At 40.4% G+C, this 25,322-nt stretch overlaps 1 protein-coding gene across 1 annotated transcript; it reads right to left on the reverse strand.

Annotated features, from left to right (window-relative positions):
- Window positions 1-456: 456 nt before the first annotated feature.
- TBPL1 (TATA-box binding protein like 1) lies at window positions 457-19,111 on the reverse strand. The gene is made up of 7 exons (XM_054023751.1): window positions 18,982-19,111; window positions 10,036-10,222; window positions 8,549-8,631; window positions 6,518-6,581; window positions 4,418-4,521; window positions 4,223-4,317; window positions 457-1,137 (listed from the first exon to the last, which is right to left on the reverse strand). Exons 2-7 carry the CDS (start codon window positions 10,168-10,170, stop codon window positions 1,058-1,060), a joined length of 561 nt encoding a protein of 186 aa, XP_053879726.1. The 5' UTR covers window positions 10,171-10,222; window positions 18,982-19,111; the 3' UTR covers window positions 457-1,057.
- Between the last annotated feature and the right edge of the window lie 6,211 nt (window positions 19,112-25,322).

Genomic DNA, 25,322 nt, shown 5'->3' on the forward strand with positions numbered 1-25,322 from the left:
TCCAAAATTAAAACCAATGAAATTACATGCCAGAGCCAAGCTCTGTTGCTTGTTGGCAGTTCTTGTCAGGATAATACTATTATACAGTACCAATAGGACACAGGACTTGGTTAGTCTTCAGAAATAGCATGGTAAATACATTGCTTCGCTTCGGCTCCAAGAAGATGATCTTTCCTTCAGTCAGTCACCAAGAACGGGCTCATGCAATGGCTCCTTCTTCACATCCAACCAGTAGACAAGGGTTGCTTGTCTTTTCTACTGAGGCTTCTTCAGAATGTAAGCTTTTCCCGTCACCTAAAGATGAAAGCTCATCGGCCATTATGCTTAGAAGCATATTCTCTTCAACACGACAGCAAAAAAACGGTTAAAATCTGGCATTTAGTTAAGAGAACTAAGAATATAACAAACCAACTTCTGCCCTCTGATACACGTATGCAACTACCACTGATTTCAGTCTAGACCTCTGCATATTACTTTATACACACACACTACAACTAGGAACAAAAGTATCAGCAAAAGACTACACTTACATTGTTTCCAAATTAGTTTGCAACTATACAATTTTAATTGTAATAGAAAAAGGGGAAAGGAATATAACAACAGGTATTAAGAGAGATATTTTCCAAATTTTTATTTGTGCACATTCATCAAGTGAAAAAGGTAACTTTTACAGCTTCTTTGGTGCCCAATATTCAGCATACAAAAATGTAAAAGACTATTCACAAATAAAACACAAGCTCAAACTAAAAAAATGTTTGAAAGGTAGTGCACATCGTGACAGGTTCACTTATGAATACACAGAAATTACTGCAAAAATAAATAGAACGTCTTTTTAAAAGCAGCAATTTCATATCTTGTAAACTTTTGTTTTTACAATACAGCACTGTTCAAAATAAAATCCAAAGGGACTGGAGTTTACACTGTGGCCATGAACAAGTAAAAGAGTCTGTATTTCCTCAGCTATTGTTGGTCCAGTTTTCCTTTTTTTTGCTTTTAGTCCAATGTGCAGCAGTCTTTAAAGGTGCTTGGTTAGGGAACCTAACCATTAAGTGGTGAATTATAAAATTTCTTTCCTGCTTTCAAACACGAATGGGTAAATCTGTTCCACAGCACTGGCAACAGCCTTTACGTTTGGCCCTGAGACATTTAAAAAATGGAGAGAAGAGGGAGAAAAAGTCAGGGCAAAGTAACAGTACCTCAAAAACCATTCAGAATATACTAGCTAACACAACTTTACACTGTAGACACACCTTTTTTCATATTTAAGGAAGTTACTAAGTACTTAGAGGAAGAAAATAATATGCAACCTCTAGAGCCTGTAATGACATTTGAACTGGTTGTTGACTAGATTAGAAATTAATATCTCCATATCTGTCACTTTTATCTCATAAGAAATTATATACTGTCTAGTGCACTGGAATAGAAGAATCCCAGAAAGAGCGAGTTGGTAATGTCTCCTGATGGCACTAAGTCACTATGTAACAAACTATGAAGGTTGCAGATGATTGAGCAGAATGACAAATAAAATTAATCTTGGATAGGAGCTTAGTGATATATTGACCAAAATAGTCAACTTTTCAACCACACCGATAGCATGTGAAGTTGTGATTTCCTCTGACGAAAACTATTTTGGAGGCTCAGTAAAAAGGGTCTGCCTAATTTGCAGCAGTATTTAAAAAAAGTATAGAAAATGCAGAAAATACAGCTAAAATTGTATCAAACGCTAGCATGCCCCCATTTAGAGTATTGCCAATTTTTGGTGACCCGAGATTGTGTCTGTGGACTTTCTCAATGAAGATGATTAAGGGGAAGATTTGGGAACATGCCTGGCCTTTATGCCTTTAAAAAGCCCTTCCTAAAGGTATTTTGGATCATGTAGGTGGAAAAATTAGGATTACTTACCCCAGAAGGGAACAGATTTAGAAAGGAATTAATTAATTTATTCAAAATTTTGCAACCCATAACCTTCTGGGTCACCCAATGAAAACAGCCAGTATTTTTAGACAAAATAAAGATAAGGACAATAATATTTCAGACAACTTATATAATTCACTGCCTCTCAAAGTCAGTATCAAATATCATAGCTGGATTTTTAATGGCCTGCATAATTTTAAAACCATTAACAAAATCTGTATAAAACTAGGACAAGGGTAATCAAGTCACATGTTTCATGGCATAAAATTACTGCTGGGGTCCCTCTCTGCCTCATGGATAACACTGCCAGTTTGGTTGAGTGAATTTGGGGAGGGTTTTCTGCCTTCCTGTAAAGAACAGCTGTTGACCACTGTCAAAGACAGGATACCCGACTTAATGAACTAATGGTTTCACCAGGAAGGAGAAGAGGACTCCAGAAGTTTCTTCCTAATGTAGTGATCTTTAAAGAGATCACAAATCTTTGTATGTCCTATTTATGTGCAAATTTCAGAAAACAGTATTTTAGTGCTTTTTTGAAAATAAGAAAATGGACCAGGAAGAGGATCCTTCTCATATTTTCAAACCTTGTGAGGATTATACGAGGCCTATCAGTCCACATACTCTGCTTTTCACGCAGGCACCACTGAATGCACTGCACCTCCCTCCAATTTCTCTGCTACCACAGAAATATGAAGTTCTAGAGAGCAATGCCCAGTAACACCCAGCAGGCTGTGGAAAGCAGAAAGAGCATGAGCAGGTGAATGGGTCTTGAAGGATAGTAGTGATTCTTCCAAGGTTGAAGACCTGGAAGGGACCCTCCACAGCAAGACAGAGGATTGTGGAGGTTAGCACAGGGAGAGAAGAGAGACAGAAGTTGAGAAAACCCAACACTCATTTTAGGGGAAGAAAAGCTGGAATTGATGACACTTCCACCAGCTTCCTCATTTCTTTTTCTCTCTTCATCGAACCTGCAACCCTCCCCACCCACGTCATTTTTAAAAAAAAAAAAGTATTTCTCCTGAATTTTAATAGAGATTCTTAGTTATGAAATACAAATAGTTAAATCACAATTCAATAAGTTGGCTGCATTTCTGGGGAACATTAAAGTTTCTCATTTATCTGAAAAGTAATTTTTCTTCTATGTTTGGCTGTTACTAGTTCAAATTAGCTTGCTGGAACATTTACGTTTTTGGTAGGTTTCCATTTTGGATGTTTGTGGGTTTTAGCTATAATGATTACAGTTAAAAGAAATGTATTCTATAAAATGTTAGATATTTGTAAGGATCCCATATCCCACACACCCCCAATACAAGTGTCTCTAAGCATTATTTTAGATACCAATATCTTATCTGTCATTTTCAACCAACAGAAATTTAGTATGGGATAATTCCATATCATGCGTGTCGAAGTTCTATTTTAATTTCCCACAGTTTCTGAATCTTTTTTATTCATGTTTTTTTCCCCCCATTTTAGCAAGTATTGTATTTGCTCTCAGCTGATGTTTTGTGCATATCTGGGAAACACAGTAAAGTCCTTTTTGAGATATGGGGCAGAGGATGCCAAGTACGAATAGAGGGGAGTGGGAAAGGTGGCACAAAGCCTCCAAGAAAATAAATATATATATATTTTAATTTCAGGACCAAAGTTAACAAAAGCGTTCCAATGACTGAGGAAATCCGTTAGATGTCTGGTAACTAGGAAGAGGTTGCCACACAACTATTTAGTTGTTTGTTTCATTTTAAGTTTCCAGCCAAGGTTGTGTGTAATGTTTCCATCCAAAAGGGGCAGGAGGAAGTTTACCCAAGCATTTGATAGACTAGGACCAAAACCTGAAATAGGGCAATCTCTAACACCCCCTAGTTGTTGGTCACAGGATGATGTTGCCATTTTATATTGGCTGGGCCTCTCTCTAGTCTCAAGGTGTATGCCTGTGATAGGAACTCTTGCTTAAACAGCAGTAGTTTATGGGACTGTACTGAAGAAAAATGAGAAGGAAGGTTAAAAGTTTTAGAATTTGTAATTAAACAAGCAAATATCCTCCATCTCTGGTATATAAGCTCAATTTCCTCATATGCCTCATCTCCTCAGAAACTGACTACAGCCACGTGTATAAAACAAACACATTTGATCTGCTGGGAGTATTACATTCTCCCACAGTTATTCAGGCATTTTCACTGAAAGACAAGTTATCTGGCAGCATTAAGTACAAATGAAATCTCACATGCCTGTCTCTCTGTTGCTTTCAAAGTCTAACTGAACTCCCATGAAAGAAAGTAAGTTAAATATTTATTTTGGCATCATAAAGTACCCGTTACTGTGATACTTCCTGTTGAAAAAATCTGTAAGGTAGCTCTGAGAGGTTTTATTCTGTAGCACACTGCAGGATGAAGCTCCGGTTCATAACTAGAAAACAGAAAAGATTGTCAAAGACACTTCTATATTTGCTAATAAAAAGCTGATACATTGAAGAAAAAGATAAGAATTCTCTTAAGACCTACTGTACCTAGCATGAGGTCTATTATTCTTCGTAAATTCTGGCAATCTGATTTCAAAGGGCATGTTGCACACTGCTAAAACATTGACAACCTTAAAATCTGTGAAAATTACCTTTTGGAGAGAGAAAGAGAACAAGAATAAGAAATGTTATGATATCTGATACAGAAAAGATATCTTCTGACAATAATTTGATTATTTCAACCAATAAAACCCTGTGTTTAACACAAAGCTGGTAAGAGTAGGAATCCAAACAGAACTAGGATAAATTTTTAAATACCTAACTTAGTTCTGAACTATGTTTGTAATCCAATAACTTGTCTAGCAAAAAACAAAAACAAAAACAAAACACAATTGTCTTCTCATGTAGATTCAATTACATTTAGAATGAACATGCATGGTCTATATCACTGTAGTAAGCACTTATAACTAAGTTAAAAATTAACTAAACCAAATTATTCATGAAACACCAAAATAAATGACATAGGAAAGCTTGGTTTGTAGTGTTACTAGAACCCACTAAGGTGCTACATAATTAGTTCATATTAACAGTTTATCATTGTTTTATTTAAGTTAAAAATAAAAAAGAAAATGCGAGAAAATTAATTGTTTGTTTGCTTTCTTTCTCCTGTGGCTAGTACAGAGAAAGCCATTTCCTTTTTCTTTTTGAAACAAAAAGCTAATAGCCTTTTATCCACAGCCACAAAATGCTACAATATGGTGGTAAAATGCCTGTGGCGAATTACCAGCAAAGCCAATGCAATAGTGGGAGATTTTCCTGAAACTTAACACAGACATGGCCAATGAAGAACCATTTTTGCTCAAACTTTAAAAAAAAAAAAATGTTTGCAGCTTGAGAATGAGTCTACCAAATTTCAGTTTGAACAATTAAATTACAAGCAGATGAAAATGACCCCCTTAGAATGGAAATGCTTGTGCAATATTAATTAGACATCAACATGTGCTCTGCCTAGAACGTTCACTCTTACAATAAAGAGAAGCCACATTAATCTGTTTCTGCACATAAATGAACCTGTTTATTTCCTATAAAGCCATTACTAAAGCTTTACATGGGTATATATTTCATTTGACTTAATTCAACATTCTGCTCCATCATTTTCACTTTTACATGATATCCAATGCTTAATAGCCCCATAACTCAGTTTTTCAGTTTGATTTAATGCACTCAGTAAGAGTTGCTGTGGGCTGATTGCCCACCTCTAAAATTTGGTGGCCATTTTATATGCTAAACAAACTTGGAAGTAGGACAGTCTTACTTTTGAATCATCACTCTGATGTCTAGCTACTTGCCTGATAGTAAATTTATGGTTTATTTAATTAAATTAGAGCAACTGGTTGCATGATAGCTCTAAAATGTCATTACATGCCCTTCTGCTCAAGGAACAAACACCAAACTGAATAGTTCTATCAGCCACGCCTAAGTCACTTACAGTAGCAGACTTTGCAACTGACTGGTAGATGTAACTGACCCAAGCTCAGGCAAGAAGGAGTTCCACTTTGTGAGTTCTAATTTAGGAGTAAATTCTGGTCCCAGCGCACAGTCTGATTAGACTATAGGAACTTGCTTTAGTTTAATTTTTTTTTAAATCAAACTTGTAGCAGTTAGGAGTTGTTCACCATAATGGCTCTCCTAAAACTAGATCCACTTGGAAAATGTGTTTGTTCATATGACAACCATATTTATGCCAATCAGCATATTTTACAAATGGAGGGGGCAAATTTCCACTTTTCTTCAATGCAATCCTTTTAGAGATTTTGAGAATAAGGAGGACATTATATATATGCAGGTGGTTAATTTACCCAATTTCCTGAAACAAATTTCTGCTCATGAGCTGATAAGAAAGCACGATGCTGAACTACCAAGTGGGAGCCCCAAATACAGTAAAATAAATACAATCTCAAGATAACTTGTGTTGCTACACAATGAGAATTTGAGTGAGAAAATGCTGGTTATGAAATTGTTATAGCACCTCTTCTGCTGGCCATCAGTTTTAAAAGGTCCAAACATGCTAGTCCCTATCAACAGAAATACATACATATACTATTGTTCACCCCTAAAAGAGAAGGTTATTATCAAAAGGATCATTACCTGAAAACCTAGTTTTTGCAAAGTACGAGCTAAACGTCTGGCACCAAATTTAGCTTCTTCTTCACTATAATTTAAAGGAGAGAAATAATAAGGGACTAGTTTTACTAATAGCTACTGCAATAAAACTAAAATTGTAAGATGTATACATACACACGTTCACATACTTACATATGTAATCACACCAAAAACTATATTAAAAGAACATTAAAATGCAAAGTCAAGTGAAGAAGTGCCAGCATTAAGGTACATATGAAATCAGCCCCCTTGAGCATATGCATTGACAGCGTTTTCCAAACAGCTGGTCTCAATCCACCAGTGAGTCTTGGAAAGCATCTAGGTGGGTCACTTGTGGCCCAGAGGTGCTCTCTCCACCCGCACTTTCACTTCCCCTGGAAGGCAGCAGTGAAGGGAGAGGGATTTGGGCAGCAGCAGCATGGAGGAAGCAGCTGAAGCCAGAATTGGACAGTCAGCAGCCTGGTAGTGATCGCAACCCAGCTGCACAGAGAGAGGGGCCAGCTGAGGCTGCAGGATGGGGCAAGGTGGGGAAAGCAAGAGCAAGGGGACTAGGGGGGAGTAAGAAGTTGGTGGGCTGAGAAAGGGAGGGAGGGGGAGGAGAGGGGATAATGGTGGGTCCCCCAAAAAGACAAAATGCATTTGATGGGTTGCCTTTGTAAAAAGTTTGTGAACCACTGTATTATGTTACAGTCTTCAATTACACAATCGATACTATGTTTTCCACAGGTCCCTTGCTTCATTCAGTTCGCAGAATGGACCTGCTCTGGGGATAAATCGGCCTTGTGTATTGAAGGAGACTTTTGTCTGTAGAACCCTGCTTCATTTCAGTCCCCTTGCCCAGCCAGTCCCAGTCCCCCCTGTCCCAAGTCCCAGATTCCGCCCCTCCCTTCCCCCAGCCTGCAATTTCAGTCTCCCTCCCGTCCCAATCTAGTCCCTTGTCCCCTCTGCATTGGAGTCAGGCAGCAACCTGCTCCACGCTGCCTGGTCCCAAGCAGGAGGTCATGGAAAATACAAGAGAGACATGCTCCCAGTTCAGGTGCCAGGATCTAGACCTAGCACAGCCCACAGCAATTGTAGGGAAAGTCCTGCTCAGTTCTGGGCTGGAGTATGCCAAGTGCAGACCAATTCTTCAGGGAATGTACCTGCTAAAATTAAGCCTCTATTGAGAATGTGCAAATGGAGATTCTTTTCCCGCAGGGTTTAGAAGTTGGCCAAATTTGGATGGATTTTCATAGGGACAGCAAAGAATACTTCCCTGACACAAACTACCCCACTTCCCCACACTCCAATTTCAAGTCATTGCTCCAAAGCATGGAGATGCTAGAGCAGGAGTCGGCAACATTTCAGAAGTGATGTGCCGAGTCTTCATTTATTCACACTAATTTAAGATTTCGTGTGCCATAAGACATTTAAAGTTTTTAGAAGGTCTCTTTCTATAAGTCTATAATATATAACTAAACTATTGTTGTATGTAAAGTAAATAAACATTTTAAAAACCTTAAGAAACTTCATTTAAAATTAAATTAAAATGCAGAGCCCCCCGGATTGGTGGCCAGGACACTGGGCAGCGTGAGTGTCACTGAAAATCAGCTTGCGTGCCACCTTCGGCACGCGTGCCATGCGTTGCCTACCCCGTGCTAGAGTATTTCAAAGAAAAGGTTGCCAGACTTTTTTTTTTAAATGTAGGTAAAACAATGTATTTTTCCCTCGTGTCATTCTCAGAAATAATGGTTGAACTGTTTTAGTTAAAATTTTCAAAAAAATTCATCCTGAAGCAGACATTCAGCACAAAAAAATTCTGCCCAAAGGGTTAAAATTTGGCAAAATTATAAGCAACTGAAAACAGGCTCTTATAATGGGAACTGTCATGCAACCTTCATAATAGATGGTTGTACCAGACTTGCCAATAATATATGCAATAGATTTCATGACAATAAAGTGGTATTTTCCAATGTCATATACAAGAGTTTCATCCAGGAACAATTTTTTCCTTCTCCTACAAAAAAGGAAGTTTACCTTGTGGCTCCTGTGCAAATAACTTTTCCTGAGGACCAAATTGTGGCCGTAATCCTAGGTTTCCTAAGCTTCATTAATACTTTCTGAAAGAATTAGAAGAAAAATAGGTTTTAGTGTATGTGTGATTTCATACTGAAAAAACAAGTATTATACTAATAAAATACTTCCTTTATTCTATTTTAGCCATGAGGACTGTTCCTTCCTTGCCTTCAGAAGTTAAATCAATATCAACTCCTGAGAAGAGCAAAATAAACCTTAAGTATCTTAGCCAATGAGCAAGTATTAAAGTAACAGGTTAGCTGGTGGCTCAAGTGAACAGAAATTATTTAAATAAGCTTTTTTAAGTCTGGTAGCACTGTGCTAAAATCATCTCCTGTCACTATGACCACATCACTGCTCTGACTCTTTCCACTGATTGTCTCCTTCTGCACAAATTCAAACTTCTTGATCTCATCTGCAGAGTTTTACACAACTTCACTTTGTCTACATTTCAGATCCCATTTTCTTTTGCTTCCCCAAGCATCCTTCCTCTGCTAATTCCCTCTTGATTTCTCACTGTGTTTGTCTCCTCCTCTAACCTGCGAAGCTGCCCATTTTTTCCACACCATATACCTGGAAGAGCCTCCCTACATCAGTATACCTAGCAACCTCACTATTTTGCTTCAAAATCCCAACTCAAAACTCGTTTTTTGACTAGCATTCAACACTGATCACCACTTGAGCACTTCCCTGCTACCACTTATGCTTGACCATGCTAGACACACAAACACAAGATTGTGTAATATCTTTCTAACAAGCTGTTCCCCTTACCCATACATGGGAGCCAACTGTACACATCAGATTAAGTTTCTCAAGGCAGTGATCTGTGTCTTACTTTATTTCTGCACAGATATGTGCACGTCTACAATAGGGAGCGATATAAATAAATAAGATTCAAGCCACGTTTTTGGCATGTCAGAATGAGTATTTTTCTGGTCAGCCCAACTAGCCCTGCATGGACAGGAAGATGGACTAGATCAGTGTTTTTCAACAACCAGTCCGTGGATTTGTGCTGGTCCCTGAAATTTCCCGGACGCAATTTAGGAAGGCAGCAAGCTGGTCCCTTGACCAGAAAGTTTGAGAAACGCTGGATTAGATGACCAAACAAGACTTTCTCCCTGTTTATTTTAATATTAGCTGAGTGTGCACTGGAAACAAACTGCAGAGATTTAATTTCACAACATTTCTTATGGCTTCCAAGCACTGCAATATTTATCGCCTCAAATTTAGTATCAAAGAACAGATAGAAGCCTGGCAAACTTGAACAAGAAAGAAACTGGAAGAAGTCAAAGAGATAAGAATCCAGCCATTCTAAACACAGTTCTGCTACACTGACTGAATTCACACTACCAACTGTATCCACCATATGGATATTGACAGAGCTCAAACTGATAAACATGTATAAAAGTTAGTCTAGTTTGGCATTTGAGATATGTTAAATTTCTTACCCCAACATCACGCTTGTAGATCACATTTGCTCCCTCTAATGCAATCTTCCTCAAGTTTAAATGACATCTTGTTCTAAAAACACACACTACATTTGTGATTAAAATGTCCAATGCAACATCACTGTCTGCATCCATTGGGGTGGTTGAAAACTCAAATTCCCCACCAGCACACCATGAAGATCACATTCTGAAAAAGAAAACAATACAATTAAAAATACTGTGTCACACAGTTATGTAAAAAAATCCCTTTCATGTACCTTAGTTCCTTAATTGAGACAGTCTTAGAATCTGGAACTGAAAAATAAATTTTATGCCATTCTGACTCATTTATAGTCTCTGTTAACCACAAAGTTTTGCATCCTGTATATCAGAAAACAGGAAATCTATTGCTTATTAAAACTCACATTTCAATACAGTGAAACCAACTTATCAGAAATAGTCATGAAAGAACTAATTATATATAAAAACTGAAAAAAAAATAAAGGAATAGGATATCTTAATTATACTTTGCTGTTCTTTCAACAAAAATATTTTTAAAAGCTGAATATGAAGATGATTTAGGATTTCTATGAAACAAAGGAAAAGCTTTCTAGTACCTATAAGTGATAACCTTTCCTCAATTCCTTCCTCAAATCAGTGCAGGATAGATTTAGACATAAGGAAAAATTTGTTTCTCTTGACTGTTTCGATTAATGATGATTACATGGATAAAATTTAATTCCAAATATAAGGATCAAATATTTGCCAAAGTTTATGCTTTGGAACTATAAGCCTTCTCGCTGCCTTTGAAACATTAAGATATGCACAAAACACGCATACATTAAAAGAATAAACATACCTTCAAAGTATTTTTTATCCTTAAATTAGCTTTCCTGTGTATAGTCAATGCTATGAACGAACTGGGAGGAGAGGCACTTGATTAGGGATGAGGGATGGGACAAGCTGTGGGGGCATCGGGGGAAGGGGGTTGCTGGCTCTGGGGTGGGGCTGGGGAGCTTGGGGTTCAAGAGGGGGCTCTGGGTTAGGATCGAGGGGTTTGAAGGGTGGGAGGGAGATCAGGGCTGTGGCAGGGGAATGGGGCACCCGGGGGGGTGCTCAGGGGTGCAGGCTCCAGGCAGCGCTTATTGCAAGCAGCTCCCGGAAGCATGCCCCCCCCTCCAGTTCTGTGGTGTGGCCAGGTGGCTCTGCGCACTGCCCCATCCGCAGGCACCACCCCTGCAGCTCCATTGGCTGGGAACCGGGCGGATGGGGCATAGAGCTGCCTGGCCATGCCGCCGCGTACTAGGTAGGAACCGGAGAAGCCGGCTGTTTCCTGGGAGCCGCAAGGAGCGGGGCAAGCCCCCGATCCTGCTTCCCGGCTGGATCGGAACAAACCCCCAACCCCGCTCCCCAGCAGGAGCTGAGGGCCGGATTAAATGGTCGGATGGGCCGAATGTGGCCCACGGGGCCGTAGTTTGCCCACCCCTGGACTACAATATAAAAAGAAACTTTCATCATTTGATGGTTAAAAGTAGTTCCTGTTTTATGCCAGAAACTACTTCAGAATCTTCTCCCCTACAAATAACACATACTAGCATATTAGAGAGATAAGGTGAGTGAGATAACATCTTTTATTGGACCAACTTCTGTCATACTTAAGGATTGTTCAGTTTCTCATTTGTGAAAATCAGTCCAACACAACTAAAATAAATTAACTCTGAAACATCCCAGAGTTCAAGTGCTCTACACTGAACTTTCATTTCCCACTGCAGACTTGGTTTTTTTTAAACTAATTATTTCAACACAATTTTGCCACTAACAATTAAAATTCAAATAGAACTATGCAATGACAGCTTCAATGTTTTTTGTCATTTTTACCAGCATACACCCATCCTCCCTAAAATTGGATAGGAAAGTCAGCTCCTTTGGTTTTGTGGGGGTGTTTTTAGTTTTGTTTTTTGAAGCAGAGAGGAGGCAGGGGAAGGAAGAGAGAAGACATATATCTAAGGGTATATCTACACTGTAGTTGGGACAATGCCTTCCAGTCTCAATAGACAGATAAAAGCTAGGTCCGCTTGAGCTAGTGTGCTAACAATTGCGGTGCTGCCATTGTGGCATGGGCTAATCACCTTAGCCCAGGTGTGCATAACCCTCCAGGTCCAAGGTCAGGTGACTAGCCAGTGACACAACGATGTCTCCACTGCTATTTTTAGCATGCGATTCACTGAACTCAGACCCAGGAGATCAGGAGTGTCTGAACTTGGGTGATTAGCCACTGCCACAAAGTGTGCACTGCTATTCAGTATGCTAGCTTGAGTGGAGCTAGCACATATCTGTCTATCTGGGCTGGGAAGCATGCTCCGAGCTGCAGTGTAGACATACACTAAGGGTCTCACTGAGGCGCTGCAATTATTTTTGTAACTTTTTACCAATATAGAAAAGTAAAAATTTTAATGCTGCTTGTTAGGAAAGTCCTTGAAACATTACCGGCAGGCAAAATGGGCAAGAATTTGGCAAGGAAAGATTCAAAAGCTAAAGCAGACCACAACTCAAGAGATGGAGGCCACAGTTAAGGTTAAGATTTTGTCAAAGTTATTTTTAGCAAAAGTCACATACCGGTCGCAGGCAAAAAACAAAAATTCATGGAAGCCTGAGCATCCCAGCGCAGAGGTGACAGCCTGAGCCTCACCGCCCAGGACTGATAGCCCGAGTCCTGAAGTCGCGGAGGTAATGAAAAAAATCACAGAATCCGTGACCTCCTCGACAGACTTGTAAGCCTTAGCCACAGTACATCAAATCACTATTGATCCATTAGCTGAAAATCCTGTAACACCTCATACTGAATGAACACAACAAACAGCAAAGAATATAATGAAAGAAAAGCAGTCAGCCTTAAGATAAATTCTCTATGCTGATTCGTTTTATCAAAAAAGCAGGAGGCCACAAGACAAGAAACTGCCACATGTAAAAGGAGACCATCACATATACTCCCTTGCTAAATGAAATACAGAGGCAAGATCAAAATATTTATTAGAAATAAGCAAGAGGGAAACCAAGATTGTTAGTATCAACTTTTCCACCTAAGCACTTTTAATGTTATTTTGCCATGCATTCTTGGCCTCCTACCACATGGCACCCTGCCACAACTTCTGACCAATAGCCTTCTCAGACACACCTTGTGTGGAGGACTACAGCTGGATAACAAAAGAGAAGCAGAAGCAAAAGAGAACCATCATATAGTAGTGATGCATTGAAATGCAGATGTGTTTTACATATAGAACTGGCTGCTGTGTGATCACTGATCTATTTCACTGTGCAGCTGGCTCCATATCCAAAACATCATGTCATAGCTCTTGGCTTGTCAGAGGAAAAAGGAGGCAGGGGGGAGAGAGTAAAAGAATCAAAGGAAAGGCCAAAGAATAGTGAGAAATAGAAAGAAAGAAAGAACAGAGGAAACAAAAAAGATGATACAGGGTATGGAGGAGAAAGAAAAATGGTAACTAATATTTTTCTACTGAGAACTATACATATCCCTAAGCTTACTAATGCCCTAACAGGTCTGTTTTTGCTGGCCTATTACAGTATAATGCTTACTTAACTGCACCACAGCAGCTGTTAAATAATATAACTGCTTTCCTGAGAGATGCCTCCAACTCTTTATCACAAAACACCCATCTTTTAGAAGTAAATGCCAGCTATATGATAGAAGTGATTAAGAACAGTGGGTACAGGGTGGAGAGATTACAAAAACAAACAATCCACAAGTTCAGTATGGGAGCTGAAAATTACCAGTAAGAACACTAATATACTGGGGGTCCCAGCCAATCAGAGTGATTTCATCCACAAGAATATAATAAAGAACAATTTAAATGTGCAGATTTTGGCAAGCTGAAATTTTAAATTGTAACAGTAATGCACCTATTTTCATCAGTGATATTCTGAAAGTTAACATGATTCAAAGCACATAACTGGAAATTTCAAAATGAATTTTAACCATCACTTTATAATTGTAGTCTACAGATTGTGACAGTTATTTGGTAAAAAGCGACATTTGTTATACAAGCAATATCTGAGCCCAACGTAAAAGACTGAAAACCACTTTCCACTCCAGTGGTTGAAAAAACAAACAAACTTGAACATTTAATATTTCAATGCTGCGAGTTTACACAGTAAACTACTTCAGATGTTTAATACTGATTTAAGTTCCCTCATTAACAGTAGCATGTTGAACAATCTACTTAATACAAAACATTATTACTTTAGTGTTCTTTCAGAATATGAACCCACAAGAGTCAGGAATTTCATAGCTGGATTTCTTGTTCACCCTTTGTTACATATGCATAATGATAAGGTCTTTCATTACATGATCTAATGACATTGAATAAAACAGGTGAGTTCCCTTTTGTGGTGTAAAAGGCGGGGGGCGGGAGGGGAAGAGGGGGTAGGTAGCTGTCACTGTCTCAGGAACAGTCCAAGAAGTTGGATAAAGGAGGAAATCTAAAACAAAATCTTCAGACATTCATTTTAGTACAGTATAAAATTATACTGAGAAGAATGAAAAGATTCTGGGGAAATGAAGTCTGGTGGGCCACCGTCCTTCAAGATAGAAATACAGATTCAGCTGCATGGTTATTCCTTTTTAAGAAAAGGGCAAATCAACAATCTTAACAAGAGGAAAGATGCAAAAATATATTCAGAGTTTATATATAACTGTTCTTTAAATTATAGATAACGTATTTGAGAGGCAGCATGGTCCAGTGAACATGGTCCAGACAGGGGGCAGCACACGATAGGGTAAAATCCTGACCCCAGTGAAGTCAATGTTTCACCTCTAGTATCTATCCCTAACTCTGCCACTGACTTGCTATATGACCTTCAGCAAATCACTTAATCACTGTACCTCAGCTTTTCTATCTTTAAAATGAGAATAAAAGTGCTTATATACCTTTGGTAAAGCACTTTTTGAGATCACTCAACAAACAGCTTTATAGGGCTCGCTATTATTACTCCAGATGTAGCAACTATACTTGTAAAGGAATGGGAACAAAGTTTCCAGTTCTAATTGTGCATTTATTATTTATTAATTATAATTATTATTAAGGGCCAAATTTCTAAACCTGCCCTATTAGACTCCACTAGATTTTGTTGATTAGCTCTGTTCATGAACTTTCCTACCTAAAAGTATTAAAAAGATACTGTCAACTTAAAGAGTACTGCAACATTGTGCCAGTGCTTGAGAAGCACTAGTTAGCGTACTTTTTATTGTCCTAGCTTAGAAAAATGCCTAAGGTGAACGGCCTATTTGGGGGAAAGCAAATTCAGTATTATGTTTTTCACTTTTAATAACCTAAAATATTAGTAGCACATGCACAGAAACATTTTAAATAATACTTAACCTGACATGTTATTTTAACTGATAAAGCTACTACCTTAAGATAACTAGAAACAATTAATTAATAAAAGTTCAAACCAGTCTGTAATACATGGACACCTGTCATAGATTTACTCATGACAAGCCTTAAGGTCTTTCAGCATCTTGATGCTATAAAGTACTGTGAGGGAATTAGCTGATGTAAGGGAATAACTACTCATGGTTTATGGTGTTTCCAGAGTCTTTTAATGGGGGAAATGACACACACTTACTTTTATGGAGATACTAGTCTTGCTCTGCAAGCCACTTTGGCCTCAGTCCCACAATTGGATCTGCGTGGAAAGACCACTGTGTAGTTGCAGAGTTCACTCATGCAGCTCTGAATTCAGAACTAGGGCCTTCATAGGCTGTTAGCTAATCATGGTACTGTCAGTCTATTGTACCAACATCCACATGATGAAATGATTAAAACTACATTTATTTTATATGATAGAAATAAAGCTGTAATACAATGCTTCATGTTTGCTTTCTTTTGTAAACAAAGACTTTGGTTCTAATTGGACATTATTTTACTTAAATGCTGAGGTGTTCCTTAAAACATAATTGACGGTCTGAATTCAGCAGAAAACATTCCTGGCCTGAGTAAGCCTTAAGGGATGCAGATGTTGGCTTCACAATAGTCTGTTTTATTTAAGGGAAAGGTTAGCTTGCCACAAAAAAAAAAAAAACCTCCCTAAATCTCTAGCTCTGTGGCAGGAAGTTGGGAAGCTACTCTGGGCAGAGAGCTTCCCAACCAACTAGTAAGCTATGCAGCTCTCAAATCTTAGAAAACATCAATGCCTCACCAACGCTGCGTAGCTCATAAGTAGGGCCCTACCAAATTCATGGCCATGAAAAATGCATCAGACCATGAAATCTGGTCTCCCCCGTGAAATCTGGTCTTTTGTGTGCTTTTACCCTATACCAGTGGTTCCCAAACTTGTTCCGCTGCTTGAGCAGGGAAAGCCCCTGGCGGGCCGGGCTGGTTTATTTACCTGCCGCATCCGCAGGTTCAGCCGATCGCAGCTCCCAGTGGCCGCGGTTCGCTGCTCCAGGCCAATGGGAGCTGCTGGAAGCGACGGCCAGTACATTCCTTGGCCCGCGCTGCTTCCAGCAGCTTCCATTGGTCTGGAGCAGCGAACCACGGCCACTGGGAGCCACGATCGGCTGAACCTGCAGATGCGGCAGGTAAATAAACCGGCCCGGCCCGCCAGGGGCTTTCCCTGCACAAGCAGTGTAACAAATTTGGGAACCACTGCCCTACACTATACAGATTTCACAGACTTTCAAAAGTAAGGGTGGCAATACCATACCATGCCATCCTTACTTCTGTGCTGCTGCTGGCAGCGGCTCTGCCTTCAGAGCTGGGCAGCTGAAGATCGGCAGCAGCTGGCCAGGAGCCCAGCTCTGAAGGCAGCGCTGCTGCCTGCAGCAGCACAGAAGTAAGGGTAACAGTGCCGCAACTCCCCCGCCAATAACCTTGTGACCCCCCTCTCCCCACACTCATTTTTGTGTCAGGACCCCTACAATTACAACACTGTGAAATTTCAGATTTAAATAGCTGAAATCATGACATTTACAATTTTTAAAATCCTATGTCCATTAAATTGACCAAAATGGACTGTGAATTTGGTAGGACCCTACTCATAGGAGTTCCAGTAGCACTTGTGTAATGCCTCGATAGTCTCAGTGGGGAGATGGTTTGAGAATCCAACTTCTTGCACACTAAAAACAAACTTTAGAAGAAGAAGATGAACCTTTCCCTTCACCTGATTGGCGGTCTGCGGAGTCTAGTATATGTTTTTGTGTGAGTGTATGTAATATGTATATTACAATCTCTTTCTCACACACACACAGTTGTCATGCAGTGGTTCTTCTTAGTTTCCTAATTAGATGACTGTCAGCCAGGGAAGAAAGAACCCATCCTTACATAAGGATACCAGGTGATAGTTATTTTGTCTCTCAATATCATAACCATCACATTACATGGCTGTCAAGCTGATCAGAGGAAAATTTTTTCCTCTGATCAGAGATGGCCATCGTAATGCCTAAAGTAATATTTTGTTTGCACTGTATCTCATTTCCCTCCCTTGTGTTTGGTGTGTTGTGTTTATTTTGATTTTTGGTTTTTATAGATTGTAAGCTTTTAGGGCGGAGTCTGTATGTTTGTACAGCACCTACCACACAGGGGCATTGGTTCCTACTGAGGCCTTTAAGTGCTGCTGCATATAACTATTATTGCTTGTATCCACTGCCAAGTAAGTATTTCCTCTTTTGAGATGGTGATTCTCTACAGATTCACAGTTTAGGAAACTCACTGCATCCAAGACACGTTGCTCCTAGGTTAATTTTTCCTTTTACAGAGCACTTACTTAGCAGCACAAAACTGTTAACATGCTCCACTCATATTTTTCTTAGGGACATTGTCAGGAACTTTAGGTCCCCAATCTAGGTTTTGCAAGGAAAGGAGGCTTTATAAAGCATAATATTTATAGAAATATTTTCATTATATAAAAAATTGCTTTGAAAGCTTTTTATAAAAGGTGTGTTAAACATTCCTTTGCAGTACTTGCTGCAATGTCTAGGTTGGATCATGCTGCTGTATCAGAACCAAAAAATAAAACTGACTAGCTTCTTGTTTTGGGACAAACTGAATGAAGTACAAAACATCAATGAACATAAATAGAGAAAAGTAATCAATCATTTTTAGCAATGATTTGTTTTTTAAACTTAGCCAAAATCTTTTCATGGAAACATATGAATGTTAGATTTTTGCTTAACTTTTGTTAAACTACAAAGCATAGATTTCAGGCCTAAATCATTTGACAGTTTCCATTTCACAACGCTGATCACCTAGGACAGATTCTAGATCTAGTTTAACATGCCACCACCAGGGTTTAATCTAACCAACAAATGTTATTTTAAAAACTTACAAAAATCATCGTTTGGGAGGAGTGGGGGGAAAAGGGTTAGGTAAGTATTTGCCATTTTGAGGAGCCCCTACTGGTTGCCAGGAAACAGTGTTTCCCATGGTGGATGCTCTTGTCTCGTTCTCCTCCACCTTACTTTCCCCTTCCCCTGGAAAGGGGGGCAGGGAGTGGATGGGGCGGCTGGCAGCTTGAACTACGTTCTGTGCACACACCGTTATTTTTGCAGCACACCAGCTGTTGGGACAGGGGGAGGGGAGGCCCAGACATTGCTCGGATCTCTGCCCCACACCGCCCAGAAACGAACCACTAGGCGAGAGCGGACGTGGGAGCGCCACGGGGCTGAGGAGCCCGAGCCCTGCGCCCCCGGCCCCGCTCCGCAGGGGGCAGCACCCAGAGGCGCCTTTATTGGGGTGGGGGGCGACAGAGAGGCCGCGAGGGGCTCAGCGCTCGCTCTTGGGGGATCGGGATCAGACCGCGGGCCCAGACTGGCGCCCCCCCGTCCCCTCCGCGGCACCTGCCTGCCAGGCCCCCTGCAGCTGTCCCCGCGCCCCGGCCCCGCAGCGCCCGCCCCCAGCGCCAGACTCTCCCCGGCCAGCGCCCGGGGTGGGCGGCGGCGGCTGCAGTTACCGCGTGGGCCGGCGGTTGAGTGTCCCCGGCTCCGCCGCGCGCGGCCCGGTTGCTACGCGCCCCGTCGCTCTCGCTCTTTGTTGTTCCGGGTCCCGGGCCCTGTCCCCGCGACAATAAACATCGCAAAACGCGGCGGCCATAGAGACGGCTCCGGCTAGAACGGCCGCCGCCGGAAGTGCCACGAGGGCCGCGCTGGACGCGCGCTTCCGGGTTTTCTCGCCTTCCTCCCTCCCGCCAGGGAGCCCAGAGCAGTGTGCGCGTGGGGACATTTGCGGAACGAGGCGAGGAGCCGAGCGCCTTGTTCAGGGCGGAGCGGGCTCGAGCCTTTTTTTACCCTCTTTTGCAGTCGGCGCTGCGCCTGGGTTGCTAGTGGCGGCCCGTGCGATTGCCCAGGCTCCGTTCACTGCTCAGCAGCCCGCGAGATCAATGCTTGGGCAGTGCAGCGCAGGCACTTGGGCTACAGCTGTTTGCTCCCCCCGACCGGGTTATAATCGAGCAGGCAGTATCTGTCCCAGCCTAGCCCCTGCTGTCTTTGGTTGTTCCAGGTATTTTGCAAAGTGGTTATGTCCAACGGGTTTGCCGCTGCCCTTTTAACTTCAGTGTCATTTCCAATTTTGTAAAAGCAGCAAAGAGTCCTGTGGCACCTTATAGAGTGACTAACAGACGTATTGGAGCATGAGCTTTCGTGGGTGAATACCCACTTCGTCGGATGCATGTGGGTATTCACCCACGAAAACTCATGCTCCAATATATCTGTTAGTCTATAAGGTGCCACAGGACTCTTTGCTGATTTTACAGATCCAGACTAACACGGCTACCCCTTTGATAGTGTTTCCAAATTTGTATGCTGTGTGGTTGGAGCTGTGTTGTTGGTCCCAAGATATTAGAGAGACAAGGTGGATGAGGGAATGTCTTTTATTAGACCAGCTTCTGTTGATGAGAGAGACAAGCTTTTGAGTCACTAAGAGCCCTTCTTAAGGTCAAGCTCAAAAGCTGGTCTCTCAGCAGTAGAAGTTGGTCCAATAAAAGATATTACCTCACCCACCCTGTCTCTCTAACTTCCAGATCAGGTTTAAATTGACACCACAGTTAAGATGAGAGAGAGAGAGAGAGAGAGAGGAGCCTGGATTTGATTTGATTGTGTTTGTTTTTAAATTTGTCTGGTCAAGAAAAGCATCTGGAAAGTGGAACTTCTAAGAGGTCTACATGTGACTGCAGCTAGCAGGAAATGTTACTGCTTACAGCCTGACAGGCTTCACTATTGTGAAAGAAATGGTCTGTGGCTATGCACATAAAGAGTGTGATTGCACTATATTCAATATTCAGTCTCCCAAAACATCGTTTCAGTCAGATACATTGCTCTTTAAAATGTAACTTAAGAACATGTAATAGCAGAAAAACTAGATTAATAGGCGTATTCCAATAATGTCTGTTGGCAGGGGGGTACTTGTGATTATGGTGTAGTGGTTAGAAAACTTGGCAGTCAAGACTCCTGGATTTTGTTCCCAGTTCTGAAATGGACTTGAAATGTGACCCTGGAAAAAGTCACTTAACCTCTCTGTACCTTAAATTACCTCCTCGTAATATGGATATGATACTACTTCATTGTGGAGTCGAGAATGTTAATTTTGTAAAGCATTTTGAGAACCTTGTCTGAAAGGTACTACACAGTGCAATGTATTGCTCTTATTTAAGGTTTTTTTAAACTTTAGTTTTATAAATTAGTATGTTTTATGTAAGAAATTACAGTGGAATAGTACTGATTGTGTATAGGACAAGTGAAACTGAATTACAATTATTTTAAAAACCGTCTCTCAGCATTGGGACAACTGGTTCAAAATCCACATTAATTTTCACCCCAAAAATAGGAATTGATCAGGAGCAATTTTCTCAGATTTCCCCACTTCAAATATTTTATCTAGCCTTTGGGAGACTATTAAGAATAGCACTGCTTCTTATAGCAATTTTTACTTTTTGCAGCATTGGGAACATTACATCTTCTGCCCTGTCTTTGCTTAATGCTTATGTGCAACAGGACTGCCACCTTGTGGCTCATGAAATGGACAGAAACTGATATAAAGTGAGGGTGATATCTGTTATTGGACGAACTGCCGTTGGTGAGAGACTCAGAGTACCTTTCCCACATCTGAAGAAGAGCTCTGTATAGCTGGAAAGCATGTCTCTCTCACCAACAGAAGTTCATCCAAAAAAATAGTACCTCACCGAGCTTGTCTCTTTAATATCCTGGAACAACATGGCTACAACAACAGTGCAAGAAATGTACATGGAAGATACACAGTAAATTGAGGAAACTCTTTAAAAGGAGGGATTCTTATAAATTTAGAGCAGCTGCTCATATCCTGTAGTTGAGTGACACCCCAGAGAATTGCTAGCAGTGTTCTGGGGTGTGTCATGTGACTTTCCATTCCTTGTCTGTGGTCTGCTCAGTCACCCTCAGATGTTACAAAAAATCTCTTAGCCATTGCACAGATTCCTATGGTGCCTTCTGTGGAACTTGGCAGTTCCTCTGGGGTGCTAGATATACTATCACAAAGGATGCTGAGGTTTTTTCTGGAGGACTGTGGTCGATTTGTGAGTAACTAGGCGGTCATGTTATGAAAAAAAGATAAATAAATTGCGGTTTAGCTAAACTTTTGGCTTTAATGCCCAGCTTTTAAGCATGTTATTAAATGCCTGGTGTTACAAACAGTGTCTCTCTAAATGTACTTATTTTCCACAAACCTACTGTTACTTTTTCAGGTCCTTCTTCTAGTGTTATTTCCATAGAGATGCTTAGTCATGACCCTGATGTTATTAATATAGTTTTGTATTCGAAAGAAATTAATCCCACATTATTTTGAGCTTCCAATTATCTGTTTATCATTTGTTCCTCATTCATACTGGGCTATATTTTCAAGACAGGGCCTCTAATTGTCCACATAAATATGCACAGACAGATGCATATACAGCTATTGTATTTGCATGTGCAAACAGACAATTGTGCATACAAATTCAATGATTGATAAGTTTGCATGCAAATGTTTAAGTAAATGTTTTCACACAATTAGAAACTAAGTAAAAAGTTTAGATGTTTAACCAGATACCTTGAAATTCTTCCCTATACTCTCCCAGAGTCATCTTCCCCTGTTTCCTCTCTACAAGACCTTGGATTACTTGCACTCCCCTACAGCATTCTAAATTGGACTGTGGCTGCTTCTTCCTCTAACACACAACTAATTCTTTCCCGCCTCCCTGTAATTCTCTACGGGTTGGATGCTCCCTCTCACCTTCCTTTGAAGATCAATTGCTTGGGCCAGCTATTGCTATCTTTTTGATCCCGTGGATAGTGTCCTGAATTGCAACTTGGGAGACCTGTTTTCTATTCCTGCCTCTGTCATTGATCTGCTGTGTGACTTTGAGCAAGTCACTTCACTCTCCCTCTGTTTCCCCTTCCACCATTTGTGTTGTCTATTAGATTGTAAGCTTCTGGGAGGTGGGGCAGTCTCTTACTATGTTTGTACAGTGCCTAGCACGATAGGGCCCTGTTCTCAAATTAGGCCCCTAGGTGCTATGATAATGAAAATAATTATAATTGAGCCCTAGGTATCTCCAGTTATTGTTTGTTTTGTAATGCCTGGTGTAAGTATCCCAGACTACACTGAAAGAGCTAGTGTGCACTCCGTTTTAATAATAGATATCTAGAGACAATCAGCTCCTGCACTAAATCTTAAAGTGGAGGCAGCAATATCTTATTGGGGAGATCATCATCAAGGGAGAGCTTATATTGAGCATCTCAGGGATTGTTGAGGAGCATTCAGAAGGCAGCAGCCACTAGGGAGAAAGACACAGCCATGGGAAGAGGCTTGTAAGAGAAGGAACCCACTGGTTGCTGAGTTTGCTATCAGATTGAATAGTGTAAGCACTCTGGCTTATCTGCTGCCCTTGCCTTCAGCATACTCATATGCTTCTGAGATAGATATGCCTTTATGTGCAGTATGATAACTCTCATTCGGTGTATTCAATCATATGATGACATTTCTGGTGTAAATAGTAAAAACAGCTCCACAGTAAGCATTTATATCCAAGCAAACAAAAGGTTATTTCCTCAGATTTTATTTTACAACCTAATGCATGAAAAAAAGTATAGAAGCGCTATACCAAAAAGAAAATGGAAAAGATAAAGAGCTACTGACAAGATTCTCCTTTAGTAACTTTACAGCAGGCAGAATGGTACCATCTTTCCTGCTTAACCATATCTAATTTCAGCAGCTGGGATTTAATGAAACTTACAGATTGTATCCTTAGCATAAAAAGATTCTGTTGGCAATACCAAGGAAATAAAGAGATGAATAATAAAATTAGAAGAGCAACAGAATATTAATCAGGGTCTAGAACTTAAGAGGTGTTGAATGACTCTCATGACATGCTGAGCACTCTAAATTGCCACAGATTTGGCTTCTGCTTTCCACTGATAAAATGGCTGGATTGTGGTGTGGGATAAAATGGAGAAAAGAGGAAATGATTATGTTTCTGTTTGTTTCTAGTTTCTTCCTATGTTCTTCAGAATCACTCACTCAGTTTCAGATTCTGTATTTCTATCATCAGTTTCTCCGGGGCCTGATCCTGCGAATTGCTGAATTCTCTTTGCACAGAAGTGCTGAATACTCTCCACTCCCAATGGCTGTGCTCCCTTGAAAATACAAAAGCCTCATCCTCACTAAGGAAATTGTACAAATGTTTCAGTTGCTATTACCAGTGTTAACAATGTTGGGATCCCTAGTGCAGATGGGTTGCTGACTGTGTTTTTCTATTTCTATATTAATTTTCACCCCAAAAGCATTATTAACTAATTTTTTATTTTGCCTCTGGGAGAACTTTAAATATAGAAGAAACATGAAAAGCACTAAATGTAAGTGGTAGGTGGTGGTGTTATTCTGCAATCTCTTATTTTGTTTGTATAAAAGACACTGCGTATTATTGTTATATTGTTTCAATGAAGAAAAATATTGCCTTGATGGTTAAATATGTCACAATAGGCACAAACCCAAAAGCCGGGGTAGCACAGTCATTCTGGTCATTTGTCATACACTGGCTTTTGTCTCATATATGTTTGAAGGGTGAGAGGTATGTAGCTGTAGTGATCTGGGCTGCCGTCCAATTAAACAGTTCTCTCTCTGTGTGTGTGCTTCATCTCTGGGAACGTTCATTGTCTCTTTCTCCTGCTCCTCCTCTTTGCTGCTGTAATCCAGAATTTCACAGATGTTCATCCCAGAGTAGACAAAGGCAGCTGCAGCTCTTAGGCTCACTCAGCTATGTTCCCTTCCTCTTTGGTGGTCTGACTCCGCCCTTTTGTGATCTAGATGCTTATGGTCCATCCCCTCCCTTTCGAAGGACTGAGCAGTAGTGGGAGAAAGAGAGATCATTCTATGGCTGTTCATTCACCTCTACTCCTGACTCCTCCTTGGGTACCTATACAGACTCACAGGCTCCTTCTGGGGCTAACTTGCTACCTCTCCCCTTTCCTGGCCTCTCTGATCTGGAATGGCATTGTTGTTTGCAGTGTTGTAACCATATTGGTCCCAGGATACTAGAAAGACAAGGTGAATGGAGTAATATTTTTTACTGGAACAACTTCTGTTAGTCCAATAAAAGATATTACATCATCCACAGTGTTCCAAACAACAGCTAAACAACCCCAAAAGGACGTTTCTAAAAGATATGCCTTAGGAATTATTTTGGGGGAAATTCTATAGTGGGTGTTATACAGAAAGTCAGCTTAGATGATCACAATGGTCCATTCTGTCCTAGGAACCTATGACTCTAGTAAATAGTTAATCCATATTTATAGCTGGGAAATGGACTTGGGTACAGTTTATGCTAAAGAGTGCAGTGGAATATAGATCTGCTTGTCTTTTTCACTCTTTTGGTGAAAATTACCTCACATATTTTAAGGAATCAGGAGGGATATTTTTCAAATGTCTCTCTCACCGGGGACACTTCAAATTCTTCACTTGGTGCCTGTGCCTATTTGTACACACATATTAATGTTTATTTAGTAAGTTTAGTAAGTTCAGGTTTCAGGGCAAAACTATAAGATACAAGAATGCCTAATTTCAAGACTGTTCTGACAGTAAGGGCTTGTTCACAAAGAGTTTTTGGACTGCTTTAACTATATCCATTTGAAACCTATATAGTTAAAATGGTGACCCTTGTGTAGTCATAGTTATGCAGATATAACGTGCTCTTGTAAATGTATGGGCACCTTCATTTGGTTATAACTGCATCCACAGAGGGGTTGCACTGATTTAACTATTTCAGTAAAAAAAATCACACCCCTGAAT

Source organism: Malaclemys terrapin, chromosome 3 (genome assembly GCF_027887155.1).
Source record: "Malaclemys terrapin pileata isolate rMalTer1 chromosome 3, rMalTer1.hap1, whole genome shotgun sequence".
In the NCBI taxonomy this organism is placed as follows: Eukaryota; Metazoa; Chordata; order Testudines; family Emydidae; genus Malaclemys; species Malaclemys terrapin.